The sequence below is a fragment of the Malus sylvestris genome, chromosome 8, assembly GCF_916048215.2.
Source record: "Malus sylvestris chromosome 8, drMalSylv7.2, whole genome shotgun sequence".
Classification (NCBI taxonomy): domain Eukaryota; kingdom Viridiplantae; phylum Streptophyta; class Magnoliopsida; order Rosales; family Rosaceae; genus Malus; species Malus sylvestris.
This window is the reverse complement of record NC_062267.1, coordinates 1,067,419-1,084,395: the sequence shown is the minus strand read 5'-3', so window position 1 is coordinate 1,084,395 and position 16,977 is coordinate 1,067,419. Positions and strand designations below refer to the sequence as shown.

Below are 16,977 nucleotides of genomic sequence, written 5' to 3'. Positions count from 1 at the left end.
ATTTTATGATGGAACTTTAACTTTCTTCTTGGTACCAAAGCAGGTCATTTAACTAAAAATCTTTGACCAATGGTTCCTTAACTTATTAAAACGTGCAGTTATGGTCTTTTTCGTCAACTCCGTTAGAAATTCCGGTGAAATGAGTCTCATGCCACGCACGTGAGGGTGAATCAAATAGCAAATATGAAAAATCAAATGAGAAAATTGTAGAAATTGTCCATCAACTTTAATCCAATTGGAGAAATAGTCCTTTAACTTTAACCAAATTAGAGCAATGGTCCATCAACTTTAACCCAATTGTAGCAATGGTTCTTACAACATGACTCATTTTGACGGATTTTCTAATGGAATTGACAAAAAGGATTATAGCTGCACGTTTTGATGAATTAAGTGACCAATGGTCACATATTTTTAGTTGAATGACCATTACTCCAATTGGGTTAAAGTAGAGAGATCATTGCTACAATTTTCTCCAAAAGAATATGAGGAGAAAGACTTCACGGTACTGGCACGCTCTCATCGTGGTATGTCGTGTCAATGATATATTGTAATGTTTAAATTTACTTTTACATAATATTGATTGTTAACACCTAGGAATATACTAAGAAGACTCTCTCAAAAGCTAGACTATCCATTAACTCTCTGTCATTTCATGTTTTTTGCACAATGTTTCATAATTTTACCACGAAAATTGACATTAAACTGTGAGGTGACAGAGATTCTATGAAGAGTCTCACTTTAAGAGAATCTTCTTAGCATTTATCTAACACAAAATACTACGTTAAAACTATACTCATGTCATCAAAGTTGTTCTTCATCGTAAGAGACAAAAAGGGAGAGGCATGTAGAAAGTGGGGAAGGTTTTCGAAGCCTTGGATTCCACATTTCTGGCAAATGAAATCATAGCTAGTGGAAGCAGTTGGATAGAGTGGTGGTCCAAATAATCCTATGGCATTGCATTTCATGGGACAATCGTCCCCTCCCCTCCCCTGGCTTCTTCTTCCCCTCATGTGCCTGTAATTATTTATGTTTGTTTGTTGGCATGTCTTTCTCATACCTTTTACCCTTTACCCCCACCCATTTTTTCTTTCTTTACTTCTTTTACTTATTTGCTTGTCCTTTTCATAAACCTTCAAATGCTCTATATTTTTCTTTGAGTGCAATTTTGCTCATCACTTTATTTATTACTATTAGATGAATTTAAATTTTGAGATTTATGTCTATTTATTGCACAAATTTCGAAATTTAAATTTATTCAACGATAATAAATAGGGTGATCAGCGTCACCGTTATTTAAGGGTGGTGAGCAAAAATACTATCTATTTTTCTCTGCTCTTTTCCTTTTTTGGTACAAAACATACCCCCAGTCTCCCTTATAATTCTTTCCAATGTAGGGAAAATTTGAAGCGGTCCTTACTTACTGTAGCAATTCTTTAAGTATATTTTGGACATAACCGAGTTGGCTAGAGTCGAGAATAGTGTGTTCTTATAATTTGTGAAACTATACAATTTTTTTTTTAAATTTTTGTAGAGACAGATTAGACGAGATTAGCTCTTCGTCAACAGTCGCGTGCGAGGCACCAACCCTCTCCCAAAGGAGAAAGGACCGTTGCACCCAGAAACCCCCCGCCCGTCCCCCCTCTACAAGATTTTATTAATAATAAGAAGAAAAAAGGAAAAGTAGAACAAACGGGGGAACTAGGCCAAAACCCGCTAAAAACAATTAATTAAACTAGTCCATATCATTTTCATTTGTGAAACTATACATACTTTTGGGAAGGGGATTTGGTCAATTTTTTATTTTTTGTCAAAAAAAAAAAATGACCAAAGATAATTGAAGTCACTTGATAATTGTTATCACCATCTACCTACTTTGTTGTATGCATTATTTGGGAAGAAGGGATGGGCAAACTGTTATCTCTACCATCAATTACTCTCTTTTATAATAATAAGTGCAACTCCACAGCTGATTTTTACTGTTTTCCATTCAAAGAAATTAATTCATGGCGGTTCTCATATAAAATGGCAAAATTTTATTATGCTCCAGTTTTGTGTATGACATGTACCAGATGAATGTAACGTTGAACGTACGACCAAAGATACAATAGCTAAGCCAACAAGGATTGGTTGAGTTGGTAAGATCGTTCTCTTCGCTAGATCATGACCTAGGTTTCAGTTTCACTGTAGTAATCCATCTTGATAGGTGATCTATAAAAACTAAAAAAGAAACTAAAACCTTCTCTATAAGTCTTCAAAAAGCTTGTGATGTACTCTGATCCTAAAATAAGGTAGCCTCCCACCTCCCTCGACTTATTGTTACCAAAAAACATAATTACAGCAACTAAAAATTTAACAGCTAAGGATTTTAATATGCACTATTTACCAGTGCATACTAAAAAAATCGTATTACGAACTCATTCCGTTGGTCTTACAGTACATAATTTGACTCATGAATCATGAGAGAGAGGAGAAAATGATCAACATCGGGGTCTAAACACGTGTAACCTAAGCTCCACCAAATCTGATTGTGATTTGTATGGTCTTTATTGTGGTTTGTGAGTACATGGCCAATTGAAATCCTTGTGGAGATACTCCAATCATATATGTTCATTGTACATCATGCAGTTAGAAATTATTGTAAATTTTTTTATTTAAAATTGAATATAAACGATACCTGATAAAAACTGATCGCATGATATACGATAAACATATATGATTTGAGGATTTCCGAAATCCTCACAAAGAGAATCCAGCAACGATCCTCTCTCATTGAAATCCTACTTTAATTGATGGTATTAGTATTAAAATCCGTCGTAGATAAGAACTGGGAAGTTAGGTAAAATTTTGGTGGCTTTTCTTAAATAAACGACTTGCAGTGACAGCATATCCAACTCTAGCTGCTATGTCGGACATTACAAATCCTTTTAAATCATGTCGAGGAAGGCTAGTGGTTGGATTACAGATTAAATAACGACCCCACAATTACCTCCCTCATGTAATATGTCACCACCTACTAATTTTATAAAACACATAACCTTAGATCAAAATGTCAGACCATGTGACATGTATGAACAAGATAATAACTATACTATTAGTATTATTGATTCTTCGATTATGTAATTGTTTGATATCGTATCGACATGCTTATCAGGGCCGGTCCAGAGATTTTTGAGGCCCGGGGCGACGTAAAAAAAAGTGCCCTAACTTTATGTAAGAAAATTATTTATTTTCACATATAAGATATCGAAAAAATTATACTTAGAAAAACACTTCAAACTCAATAATTTAGAAACACAGAAAGACTAATTTATTTTGTATTGAGAGAGGGAAACAAAAAAACTTCGGGCTTATAAGTAGATAGATGATGAGTTTTGTTTTCCATCTGAACTTTGAATATGTTTTTGAATAAATCGTGAGGTGTTTTTTTCTTATTTACTAACCTTGTCAATATGGGACTAAAAAATAATGATGTTTTCTAGTCTTTAATTGATATGTATTATTAATGAATGGGTACTAAATTATACATTGGGAGACTTTGGATGCGGTCCCTAGTTATGAACAATTTTTGACTGAAACTTTGTTGGTTTTCAATTTTTGATCCAAGTCCCTAAAATTAATTGATAATTTATTTCTATGTACGTTACTATATTTTTTAAATTAAAAATTAAAATTTATAGTTGTTTATATTAATGAGATTTTAAATAAAAAACATAATTTGTGGGATTAAAAATATTAAAATATAAATATACTATTGTGTGTGTGTGTAAACATGGGTACATTCATAAAAAATAACCAAAAAATTATTGTATCAAAACATGGGTACATTCTTCAAAATGGGTACATTTAGCAAAAATAAAAATGGGTACAAATAAATTAAAAAATATGGGTACAATACAAATAAAACTTTAAAAAATATGGGCACAAAAAGAAATTAATATATGGGTACAAATTAAAATTGAAAGGAAAATTGGTACAAATTAAAAAAGGGTTGCAAATTAAAAATGGGTACAAACTAAAAATAAAAATATATGATAAAAAATTTAGCCATAAATATAAATATACTAATTGTAACATTTTTAATATTAAATGAATATATTTATAAATAAAAAATATTTTATTAATGAAATAATTAATGATATTATTAATACAAAGGACCTTGATCAAAAATTGAAAAGTAATAAGGTTTTAATCAATAGAGTAGTAAAAATAAGGATGAAAACCTAATTTTCTAAATTTGGGACACTTTGGATGCGGTCCTTAGCTATCAATATTCTTTGATTGAAACCTTGTTAGTTTTTAGTTTTTGATTGAGGTCCCTGACATTAATGTAATAATGTAAGTTACTATATTTTTAAAATTAAAAATTAAAAATTGAAATTTGTAATTGTTTATATTAATGAGATTTTAAATAAAAACCATAATTTATAGGATTAAAAATAATAAAATATAAATGATACTCTCTATTATATTGTGTGTGTGTGTACATATATATGTATGGGTACATTAACCAAAATTAACAAAAAAAGTTATTGTACCAAAACATGGATACATTCTCAAATCAACGAAAAAGAATGTACCCATATAAGTTTAAACATGGATTAAAAAATTTGAAAGGGTTTTATATTAAAAAAAGGGTACATTTTACATATAACAAATTTTTGATATATTTGAGAATGGGTACATTTAAGATTAAAAAAATTTAAAAATTATATGAATGGGTACATTTAAGATTAAAAATTTGAGAATCTTTTTATATATATAAAAAAAAAAAACTAATAGGTACAAACTTAATTTAATTTAATTTTTTTTATTATTTTGGAAATGTTTGAATTGAAAATTAATTAGAAGTTTAATAGAGGTGTGAGTATTAAACCCTAAATTAATTACTAATTTTTATATTAAAAAATTATATAATAAACATGTAAATTCATTATCACATTAATGCTAGGGACTTGAATCAAAATTTGAGAACTAATAAGGTCTTAGTCAATGAACAGTAAGAACTAGGGACCGGATACTAATTTTTCCTTTATTATATTTGGGTCTGAGATTTTGCCCTCCTTTTGTTTCTGTAGTTTTACTTTTCCAAAAGAGATACTTTAATGGCTTTCAATGATTCGGGTCCCTTTCGGATTTTGGGGAATTTAAAAAAAAAAAAATGGAACAGTTCCTGTTTTATTCTGTTGTATGAAGTATGAATGTCTTGTACCTTTTTGAAATTGTTTATGCACTTGCAGCAATGAAGAAACGCAATCGTGAATCTGCATCTCCGGCCCGGTCTTTACCAAATGCAAAGAAGGTGAACCATACAATGAGTGGAATCAAATCTCCGAAAGGGGATGGTGTAAATAAGTCCAAACCATACTTGGTAGTCATCTCTGTCTGCTGTTTCGATGTTTTCGTTGTGTTTGCCTTTTCTGTTTGCAACTCTAATGCATATACTCGAAATTACTTGTGAAGAAACAAGGAGGCTCAGAAATCACCAAAGATGAGGAAGAAGTTGTGGAGACGTTGTATGCTTTGGCCGGACTGTTTCCCAGAAACGACGCAAATGATAATAGTAAAGTAGACTGTGAATCGTTAGATGCCAATCCTTCGGCTTTGCCAGAGTCAAAGGAGAGTTTGACACCTGCATTTGAAGGTTGATTTGTAATTCACTTCTTAGAAATCTTCTTTTTCTTAAATATATGCCATTGTGCCAGACTGTTAATGTATGTGGTGGAATTGGTTTCTGCAGTTGGAAATGATAAATCGGGTTCAGACTCCCTCTTGAGAGCTACCAAGGCCGCCGGTCCATCAAATGTAGAAAGATTAGCAAAAGAAAATGATCAAGTTGATTGTTTGAACAAACCCAGTACTCAACCAGAGCCTGAATCACCTAACAGCAGGAAATCAAGTATAAATTCAGATAATTCAGTTCCTCAAAATCTGAATGTTTCGTCGTTGTCACTGAAAGTTGAGGGGTGCAATGAAAGGCCTGCTACAAGCAATGCTGTCAACTTTTGCATATCTGATATAAGTCTGGATAGTCGGTGGGTACTCTTCAACTTAATTCTGGCTTCCATCCCTGTATTCTATTTCATTGTGTGTTTGTGTGTCCGCCTATCTGTTTCGTTTTTAAGCATTATCATATTTCTAATCTCCCAGCAGGTTAAAGCAGCCTGTGCAAGAGTTGTCCTCAATTCCTGAGAGAAAACCAGTAATAGCACTGGAGCTGGTAAGCATTAACTCATCAAGTCTAAGTCAAATATCATTTGGTGAGATCGAGATCGGTTTGATTTTAAGATTTGGATTACTCTTCAGAGCACAACTGTTGGGGGTCAAGTTGTACCGCACGATACGGAGGAAACCAAGAAAAATGGTATAGTTCTTGTTTGCTGATAAGTCTTCACTATTGGTTTTAATTTCACTTTCACTTGTGAAAAGCCGTGTTTTAGTATTGCATTGCATATCAATTTCTTCAAGATGACATAATCTTTGGTTCTTTGATTCAAAGGTCCAGTATTGTGGCCTGGCTTGTCTTCAAGTCTCTCTCATGGTGCTAGGAATGATAGTCCATCATCATCGTCACAGTAAGTGTCTTCATTCCTGAATAAATTTTCTAGATAAGTTTTATTTCTCCGTATTTTCCCGTTTCTCATGCTTTTTATCCGTTCAAGGTCTCCTGCTGCTAAAATTCCGCACTGGCTGGATGCTGCCTTGTCTACCTCGAGAGCTTTGGTCCAAAATGGTTCGTCTTTTGGAAAGGTGAAGAGAGGAATTTCAATTTTCTAATGATTCCATTGTATGATTATCGGCTATTTTAACAATTCAATATGCGCCACTCTTTTCTTCTCAAATTTCAATACCATGTGAAGCTTCTGATTGAGGGTATGGTGGACTATCAACTGTACAGGTGACTACTGTTCTCAATGGTAGAAGGTCGTGTAAGAAGTGCGCAGCTCATGTTTACATAAGTCACTTAATTCAGGCTTTACAAAACTCCGAGTGTAAAAATAAGATACAGCTACAGCCTAATCAAAGGAGACCACATGAAGGATCAAAACAAGTGTCTTTTCTGGGAGTTAATATCAATGCCAAATCGAACAATGGTTTAAACGGGATTGTTTCTACTAGTAGTATAGGTATTTCTATTTCTGAAAAAAATTCAACCGTAGCTAAGAACGGTACACTGCAGCAGACAAGACTCCATCAAGATCAGCCACAGTTTGCTATGGGATCTTGGGCATACACTTCACCAAAGCAGGTAAAGCTTAGTGTTGTAATTGCTATTTGTTCATCGCAGGGTTTTGATGATGTTCTCACTGGTCTCATTTCTTGCAGAGTATTGATTTCCTGTCATTGTCCGCTGGAGGTGGTGGCTCAGAAAGTAATAATGGTTTTAGCAGATCTAGAAACGGGATGGAGCCATCATCACAATCCCAAGCTACTTATATCCATCCTCTCATGCAACGTCACACACTCATTCCTTTCTCTTTGACCCCGTCTCAGTACAGCTCCTCCGCTCACCCTAACAATCCTTCACTGTCGCAGCAGGTTTTTCCGTTCTCCTTTAATTGTTTGCTTTTTATTCCAGTTCTTCTGTAAAGCTTAGATTCACTTTAATAGAACCAGGATTTAATCTTATACGCAACGGGGAGGTTGAGAGGGACAACTGAGAGTTATCCTAATCATCTTTGACAAATTAAGCAGACCTTTTACTATTTTAGACCTATAGTAATAGTGTTGAATATAAACATTGAATGCAAAGTACTAAAATTACGAAATAATACTTAATTGTAGGGCCAGATGCAGGTATCTCCATATCATGGCAACCCATTTTGTGGTCCTCAAGCAAGCCCCACAGCCTCGACAAAGCAGCAACCTCAACAGCAACATCTACAGCTCCAACAGCATCAGCAGAGGCTTTGGGCCGCTCACTTAGCCGCTCAGTACAGGCCGGTGGGAACTTCAGCGCCCACAGTTCATGTTCCCGGTTGGCAAAATGGAAGGCAGGATATGATGCTGATTCCATGCAGCCAAGGTCTAATGTCTCCATCCCCTTCAACACTTGAACTTGTTGGTCCCAAGTACGCACCACTGTCTCAACAACAGCTAATGGCTGTCACTTCATCTTTTCCTCCCGGCAGGGTAAAAAGACAGGAACACCACCTACCTTCTGTGTACGAGGAATCTGGAGGTGGATTTCGTGCTGGAAGTGCAATGCCACTGCAGTTGCTCTGCAGCGAGTACCTCTAGTAAATTCTATTGGGAAGTAGCTGGTTCGTAAATTATTTCATTCTTTCTTCTGTTCAGAAGTGGGGACTTGCTGCTTAACTTTATCGCGACTCAATAAGATAAGAACATGTATAAATGATCACCCGCCATTTCGGCCATGGCTTGATAAGCTGGGGCATTCGGCTGGTAGGGAAATTGCCCTAGACTATTAGGCCATTGAGGTTTTGTAGTAATCGTTTCATGAACATATTGGGGGCACATTGTTCATCTTTTACAAAGAAGATAATAGAAGATTAGAAATGTTTGTGCTCTACAAAGTACTCGGTCGTATATTGCATTGGGATCAAATTTGGCTTGTGTTTCGGAAAATGGCTTCGGCTTTTCTAAATCGAAGCAGAGCCAATAATCTAAAAGAAAAACTAATAAAAATGACTTGAAAATTTTAAATTTTAATCAAAAGGACAAAGATGTGGTGTAAGTGAATTGTACCATAAGTGATTTTTTGGAGTAAAAATGTTATTTTCGTTAAAAATGAACAGTTCCAAAAATGTTTCATTAAAATTTCCTTCAAAAGACTTGGGGAATAAAATTTAGTTTAGGAAGATTTTGGTATTTTTGGTGATGTTTGGTCTCTTTCGTAGGTCCCTTCGTTTGTACAACGTTGTCTTGCACTAAAAGGACGTGATGTGATTTCAAAAGCATATTTCGTTTTCAATCCTCAAAAAGAGACACCTACCTTCCAACAACGATATCTCAAATCAGTAACGCATTGTCGATCTCACAACATAAGAATATGCAGGTTAATTAATGGATTTCACCGGAAAACGTCCAGTTTTCCACGGGGTTAAACATTGCTTTGTTACAATTCAAGTTAAACACCTGTAGAACTGAAGAGGGATCGAAAGGTCCCCGTGAAATGCATTCAGCAATACCGTTGGTCCGCACAGCAGGATAGGAGCTCTCACCTTAGCAACCGAAGCCAACATAACACGACCCCTGTTCCAAGCAATGTCAACGAAAACTGATTTGTCTGCTAACTTGCATATACCCATTGTTCCATGTAAACTACAAAAGTGCCTATCTGGAAACAGAAAAACTGAAAAATAGACACCGTTGGTCGTGTATATGCCTTCAATTATATGAATATGTATTTCAAACACAAATGCCAAAATGGGGGATAAACCGGGTACAAAGGAGATACGAAAAAGAGAAACCTTCAAGTTCAATTGAGGTTTACTACCCGAACGGAATTCACATAAGGAATGGCGATACAAGAATTGACTGAAACAATCTGCAGAAACAAAGCACCAATACTTCAATCCTAAAAACCTGTCACACAAGGAAAATCTTCACTCTAGTTTTTCGAGTTCCCCCATTCTCTCTATTATCGCCTGCATGAACAGCAAAAAATTCATGAAACCAGATATCTTCGATGTTGTATGTTTGCATTGCAGATAACCATATACCAAATTCAGACCACAAATGATACCAATGATTACATAACATCAGTATAAACACGACGAGGCACAAAAGCAAGGTAGTTTCTGGGAAATAAATAGAGCGATGTAGCCAAGTTGGAGTGAGGATTTTGGTTTCTTTGTGTACTATACAAAACAAGACAAGAGCTAGTGGGGAAAGAACGAGAAGACCCATGAGGGCAAAGAAAGGCAGAGACTTTCTTTCACAAAATTCTGATACATGATGATTAACGATAAATCAGATCAAAGGGTCCCCGGACCAAAATGGATAACGAAAAACCAAGGTTTCTGTTGCCGTCCCCATTCTAACAGCATACAAACGCAAAACGCAGGAGAAACAGAAGAAAAGCTACATTGATGACAAAACTTCACAAGAAAATAATTCGTAGACATTCTCGTGGTCTTACCTTCTTGCTTGTTTCTTGGAGCTCTCCAGCAAGAATGAACTCATCAAGTATCAGATAGACCTTCCATAAATGAAAACGGAAAACATTAATCAGTAAGATAACAAACAACCACACCCATATATACTCACGAGCGGAGAAGAAACTCTGCAACACCAAGGTATTTACAACTTTAGGTACTGGCATCTATCATGCAGCCTGACTTGGTTACCGCCTAACATCAACTGACAGAGAGAAAACCACAAGGTACGGTATAATGTTGGAGGAGAAAACAACGGGCTTGAATTCGCAAAATCAACGGCTTCCAGCAGTATGGCCGATTCATTATTTCATATAATCTACTCCTACCACTATCCAAGTTAAGTTTCGCGAATATAATCAGCGCGGGGTGACTACTACTACCTCGGGAACTAAATACGAAAGAAGATAATCACATCAAAACGAAGGCGAGTACAAGCAACGGACCTTGTGAAAGTTAAAGACCAAATCGAGCTCGCAAACATTGCTGAAAAAATGATCCAAAATTTCAACGAACAGATGAATGCATTCCAAGTATGCCAGTTCATTGTCAGTTATATCAACACACAGTGAGAAAAACAACCCTGCATATCTCCTGTATATAACCTTGTGTGTACGGAACTGCAAATTAATTTAGAAAATTAAATCTTTGGTTTAACCAAACTATTTTAAAAAATCCCAACAAAAAAAAACAAATTAAATTACAAACCTCGACGAAATTTGTGAACTTGGGATCTCTGTTGACCACCAAACGATGAACCTGCAAGTACCATCGAATTCAAAAACCCTAGAAATTTCGAAACTTGAAGCGCAAATTACAATTAAAAATTTAATATCAATTGAAATAAAGGGGAATTAGGTGTGGATCATACCTCGTATTCGACCTTGTGCTTCTCAGAATCCTCGAGAGGAACGTAGTACTTGGCTAACCGGGTCTTTCCCTGCCGGTTCTGTAACAGTATGAATCGGATCTGCCATACGAATCGGATCGGGTCAGATTTCGAAATCGAATCAAATAATACTGGAAATGTTTAGAGAGGAGTACCATTGTCGAAGCAAAATTGAAGAGAAATTAACAGCAGAGGAACCCCAAACTTCGGGACGAAAGCTACCAACTTTTTTTTTTACTTTTGGTTTCTTTGTGCGATGTCGTTTCGGAGTTCCAATGAGTAGCGGGGCGGGTAAGAGAGGAGGAAGAGGGAGAGGGAGCTGGCGTAACTTGGGTGACGGTCTTGGTCAACGTAGACATCCAACGGCTAATTTGAATTGTTCAAGTTTTGTGTGATCCTGAAATACCGTCATCATGTGATATAACTAATTCATTCATTTAAAACTCTTGGATTTTGTTGTCGGTCCATCTTAGAATCACACAATAATTGATTAGGAAAACTAATGAAAAGGGCTTGAAAACTTTGAGTTTTAATGATAAGGACAAAATAAAGGGTAAAGTGAATAGTACCAGAATTGATTTTTTAGTGTAAAAATGTGGTTTTTCATTAAAGTGAACAGTACCGGGTGCTTTTCGTTAAAGTTCCCTTTTATTAGCAACTTATAAAATGAATGACAAAATGAAGATTCTAAACCAATTACTAATACCACGCTCAGTAAATATTCTATATTCTGGAGGCTCAAACCAATTACTTGAGAAATCAAAATTCTTGCTAGTGATTTCACTAGAGTTTCTCTGTTATCAAAATGCTTGCTAGCGATTTCACTAGGTTTTTTGGATTTCCAGAAAGGCAAATTTCGTTACACATGTTATTACTGAAATTTGATTGTCTAAATTTAGATTGTGAAAGGAAATTTATCTTGTAATCTTTTCTAGGTATTTGAAAGTTTGCAACTGGCAAAATGTTCCCAACAGTTTTCGGCTAGCCAAACAGCTAACTTACTTAACAACAATCAGTAGTTAAGTCATAACCACGATAATACTACTCTAAGCTACATTACAAGAGGAGCTTATTTACCCACACAATCCACCACTTAAAAGCTCAATTTAAGTTACTTAATCAGATAGCGTAACTTTATTTAAATTTAACTCTCCATCTATTAATTAGAAAAATTTAAAATATCGTCAAATTTGTGATTAAGATGAGTGTTTGGACAACAATTGGGACTGGACTGATAAAACAATGTCGACTTGTGGATGCGAGACGCAACAACGATCTGCGCTTGGTGCTGTTAGGTCGAAATCGGAATGCTTGCAACATGTTTTTTCAGTTTTTTAGTATATATCCTGTCCTAATATGCTTACCGTGACTTGGACCGCCAGCATTTCCTTTTTATATGTTCTCCTGTCCCATCAAATATTATTTTTTGTAAAACACAAGGTAAATGAAGAGGAATCTGGCCAAGCTTAAGATCTTGTTAATATGGTTATTGATAATGATTAGTTGAGAGTGATTGATGATTCTCCTAAACCGTTTTATTATTGGCTTAATTATTCTCCTTTTGAAATTCTCAAATTTTCGTCAACCTTGAGTTGTGGCCGCCGATCAGATTTGATAAATTACTGTTCATGTGTACCCTCTAATCCGTTCATTGGGTGCTAAAAGGGAGATTCATTGGGTGCTATATGGGAGAAGGGATTCCACACGTTATTCGCTAAACAATTAATACGATGTCATGTGTTTTTATATTTTTACATGACAGAGTCATTAATCTGGAATGTCGCAGTAAAACATCAGAATATGTAAACGCTACTACTACTTGTGGATTGTAGTCCATGTTGGTAGGCAAGCCCAATACTAGAAGAGTTGGGTTGGAATTGGTGGAGTTTGTTCTGTTGGTGTGGGTGTGTTGGGGCATTTGGCGAAGAGTCTCTCTCTATTGCCGAAGTCCACGGAGCCACCCACCCACCGCCTTTCGCATTCACAGATATGAACAGATATCTAGTGAAGTGGACGCGAAGAAACGAATTCAACCTCCCCAGTCCCTCCCTCCTATAACACCCTCCCTCCCCCTGTGAGTCCCTCTCTCTCCCCCTCACTTGTAAGCTGTCAATCTAACCAACCACCCCATCTCTCTCTCTCTCTCAAGTACTACTAGTCCAAATAAAAAACACATTCTTTCCTTTCATTATTTCAACCCTAGGAGTGCACCATTTTCCAAAGTGAACATGGAGAAAGAAGTAGGAGGAGGAAGAGGAGGAGGAATGCAAACGACGAGGACAAGGAGGGCGGAGATTGATACGAGGCGACCCTTCCGCTCTGTCAAAGAGGCCGTTGCGTTGTTCGGAGAAAAAGTTCTTGCCGGAGAGCTCTATGCCTCCCAGCTCAAACAGGTGCATCATTCATCATCAACCTTCATCACATTTCAATTTCATATCCTCCACCCGTTATATAACACATGTTCCCCTTAATTTATTTAACCACATTGATAATTGCATTAGGGTCATCAGCTAGGTTAAGGGTTACTACTTATGTTAACTAGCTTAGCTATCATGCATGTAAGTTTTTTTCCGAAATTTTTTCGTAATTTGTACACATTTTTAATAAAAAATTTGTATTTCTACAATTCATATATTCTATCGTATTGTATTGTAATCAATATTTGTATGTATTCGTGAATCTTAGATTTCAACCTCTGCAAAATGTAATTTCTTTGTTGGTCTTGCTAGAAGCTGGTCAATCATATATGCTTTTTGCTTGTGGCTGAGTACAACTTGCCCTTAATTATCATGTTTGGTGGAATATATAAAGCTAAATATGTATAGTTTGATATATTTAATTATGAGACTATAAGCAAAGAACGCTAATCATCACAAGGCCTAATTCCTTATTAATCGGCTTTTTAGGGAATCTAATCTTCTTGGCTTTCATATGAAGAGATGCCAAGTTATATGCTATGCACTTGCACTATCCCTTCCTTTTCTTTTTAAATAAAATTAACTAATGTTTATTTAGACTTTAGGAGGGCTCACAAGCAAGCAAAGCAAGCATCCATGGTTCCTTTACTATTTGTTGCACTATCAAATATCAGTATGACTCTTAATTGCAGAGATTCTAGAGTTGAGACTTTCGTGTCACGTCACTCGCACGCACATAACACATACAAAGAGGATATTTGCAAATTTGGTTTCACAAGGACCATTTTGAATGGATCTAAATGCAGGAAGATCACGTTGTGTGTGACTGTTAAAGTACAAGTGATGTGACATGAAAATCATTATACTGAAAATTTCTCCCCAAACTGTTTTACTTACATATATTTGACTGATACAATTAAAATTTTAATTAAGGGATGCATTTGATTTCGATGCTAATTGGTTTTTTTTGTAACATGATCCGTATATAGATGCAGAATGAAGCAAATAGAAATGGGCATAACCCTGCATTATCCAGAATTGGAACTGTGACAGCAGAACTAGAGGACACAAAACAAAGCCTCCAGAAAGCCAGAGAAGAAAGTGAGCTCATGGAAAACTGCCTCTCTTCTCTAAAACAGGAGCTCGATCTCACAAAGCGAGAGCTCCAGCAACTGAAGGAACGAGAGTACGAAAAACACTTCATAGAAACCGAGATTGAAGACGTCAGGACATTCGACGAAGACTCGACCAAGTTTGAAACCAAACCACAAGCATCTAGTGAGGAAGATGAAAGTTTTGAGTTCCAAAAGAAAAGGTATGTGACATTTGCAAATCCACCTTCCCTTGCGAAAGTGATGATTGCGCCGGGAGGGGTTGAGGAAACACTGGAAAGACACCCTTCTCTCAAGAAAAAGAAGAAGCCCTTGATTCCTCTGATTTCAGGGATCTTTTCTAAGAAGAAAGGAAGCTCGCCAGTCGCTTACGCTTGATGCAACATACATGCACGCACATACTTCTTGGTTCCAAGAAGAATGCATCCCAACTCTTTTCACCCTTTTTTTGCACAAGTGTATTTTCTATGTTTCAGTTCTTTTAATCCATTGCACATCTAGCTCGAGATAAGATTAAATTGTAACGTTGTATGTCGATTTGTTATACCACGTGACTGTATTCCAGTACTGCATAATAATTTCTCAACGAAAATACCTAATAAATCAGCATCCTTGAATGGAGTACCTAATAATTTAGTGTGCTTGATACCCTTTAAGCTTGCTGTTATGTTCCTTTTCATTTTCATTCTTAAACTAGTGACCTTTTTTATTTTTTATTTTTTATTATTTGAGTAGTGTATCCTTTGGTCAATTGAATGGTCCTTGATGAAATGGACTTTAATACAACGGGCCATAAAAACATAGGGCTCGAGCCACTGGACCAGGACCAGCCTTGTTATAGATGGACAGCCCGCAACAATATGTGCTTTGAGTCCTTGACATCTGACGACAAATACGGAGCATGACAGAAATTTCGATAAAATTGTCTAATTAGAGTACCTCTTAAACTGGATAGAATCATCATGGAGTAAGATCTAATTAGAGTAGCTTTCAAACTAGATAGAATCATTACGGAGTAAGATGAGACCAAAGCACAAAGAATATCATGCTTTTGTAAGAGATTCCTTTTTAATAACGTGGTCATGGTGTTCTAATGAAATTTTTCTCCTCTCAAATTAGCTAGAAACAATAGTCATTTCGCTTTTTAGGATTTTTTTTTTCTTTCATATTCAACCCAGCTCTAGTGAAAATAGTACAATGAGATATAATTTAAACAAAACTAATGCATTCATTAAGAAAAATATGGATATGTTTAGTAAAGGTTGTTTTAATTTTCATGAATACATTGGAGAATGTATAGCGCAAGCAAACTGAAACAGTACGTTGTAGGTTTAAATCCCACATTGTAAGAGACATGAATGGCAAACAAATCAAATATTTAACGTGCAACTGGATAAGAGCGTTTATCGTTACACCGAAGTCACAATACATGTTATTTTGATGCGCTTGGGATGAAAACAAAGATTGCAAATTAATTATAAGAAAAAATGAGGCAAATATTAAACACAAGTAGTAACCAAACCATATGTGATATGTGATATTGAGATTGATGCATGGGAATGATATATCAAACCATAACGTTGAATTCTCCATCATTTAAACTGCCCTCTTGGCTAGAAGATGATTTGTTAAAGAACTCGATGCAGTCAGCGATGGCCTCGTTGTAATGCGAATGCGACGAGTAGTGCGAACTGCATGAAGTCTTCGGAGGCTCAAATCTGTCACAGCTGCTGTTCCTTTGCCTGGTAGTGCTCGTAGCTCCCGACGACGACGTGCCTCTGGCCGATCGAGACGGGACAGAAAACACGAGCCTCATTATTATCTTCCTGAAGCGGTTGAAGATTTTCATTGCAGACAAGTTCAGCTTGGGAGGTTGACGATGAGGGTCTGAGCTTTGGCGATGGAGGAGGGTTTCTTGACCTACTTGTATAATAAAGCTGTGGTTTCTTGGAATATTATGCAGCATTGTATTCTCTGTGATTTTGTCCTCCGGGAAATGGAATGCTATCATGGGAGGGTGTCTGCCTTATACATATAAAATGGGAGAGAGAGATGAGGGTGTGAAGTTTCAGAGAGATTTTTCAGTGTGCCATAAATATAATTCAGTAAACTAAGTGTCATAATACAATTGGTTCGAAACTTGAAAAAAAACATTTTAATTAATTATATTATGACATTTAGTATATCGAACTATGTTTTCGGCACACTGAAATTTTTTTCGAAGTTCCATGGTGTTGATGTTATTCTATATATTTGGGAAATTAAAACTCTCTCAAGCCTCAAGGATGATGATGAGCATGCACATTCGGAGTAGGCAATGGCGTTCTCCATGTGCTAAAATCATTTGCATGGGCTTCACTTGTCCTCATGAGATGAGATACCTTTTGTTAATTAATCACACAACAAAAGCCTTCCTAAATTATATATGATTAACCTTCAAC

At 36.0% G+C, this 16,977-nt stretch overlaps 4 protein-coding genes across 6 annotated transcripts; 2 read left to right on the top strand and 2 right to left on the bottom strand.

Moving 5' to 3' along the window:
• The first annotated feature begins 5,215 nt into the window (after positions 1-5,215).
• Positions 5,216-8,534, top strand: LOC126631187 (uncharacterized). Of its 2 annotated transcripts, none has more exons than XM_050301357.1 (10): positions 5,216-5,368; positions 5,461-5,641; positions 5,738-6,032; positions 6,151-6,217; positions 6,304-6,361; positions 6,497-6,572; positions 6,660-6,747; positions 6,896-7,246; positions 7,324-7,536; positions 7,783-8,534. In XM_050301357.1, the coding sequence occupies exons 1-10, from the start codon at positions 5,240-5,242 to the stop codon at positions 8,236-8,238; spliced, it is 1,914 nt and encodes a 637-aa protein (XP_050157314.1). In that variant the 5' UTR covers positions 5,216-5,239; the 3' UTR covers positions 8,239-8,534. The 2 variants fall into 2 exon arrangements, with proteins under 2 accessions (XP_050157314.1, XP_050157313.1); XM_050301356.1 differs by having other exon boundaries at positions 6,148-6,217.
• A 780-nt stretch (positions 8,535-9,314) lies between these two features.
• Positions 9,315-11,335, bottom strand: LOC126631196 (AP-2 complex subunit sigma). Its single transcript, XM_050301368.1, has 6 exons — positions 11,163-11,335; positions 10,990-11,088; positions 10,827-10,877; positions 10,565-10,738; positions 10,103-10,162; positions 9,315-9,608 (listed from the first exon to the last, which is right to left on the bottom strand). Exons 1-6 carry the CDS (start codon positions 11,163-11,165, stop codon positions 9,567-9,569), a joined length of 429 nt encoding a protein of 142 aa, XP_050157325.1. The 5' UTR covers positions 11,166-11,335; the 3' UTR covers positions 9,315-9,566.
• A 1,630-nt stretch (positions 11,336-12,965) lies between these two features.
• Positions 12,966-15,168, top strand: LOC126631193 (WEB family protein At1g75720-like). Of its 2 annotated transcripts, none has more exons than XM_050301365.1 (2): positions 12,966-13,400; positions 14,420-15,168. In XM_050301365.1, exons 1-2 carry the CDS (start codon positions 13,236-13,238, stop codon positions 14,912-14,914), a joined length of 660 nt encoding a protein of 219 aa, XP_050157322.1. In that variant the 5' UTR covers positions 12,966-13,235; the 3' UTR covers positions 14,915-15,168. The 2 variants fall into 2 exon arrangements, with proteins under 2 accessions (XP_050157322.1, XP_050157321.1); XM_050301364.1 differs by having other exon boundaries at positions 13,029-13,400; positions 14,414-15,168.
• A 727-nt stretch (positions 15,169-15,895) lies between these two features.
• On the bottom strand, positions 15,896-16,547 carry LOC126633404 (uncharacterized). Its single transcript, XM_050303994.1, has one exon. The coding sequence runs from the start codon at positions 16,545-16,547 to the stop codon at positions 16,104-16,106; it is 444 nt and encodes a 147-aa protein (XP_050159951.1). The 3' UTR covers positions 15,896-16,103.
• Between the last annotated feature and the right edge of the window lie 430 nt (positions 16,548-16,977).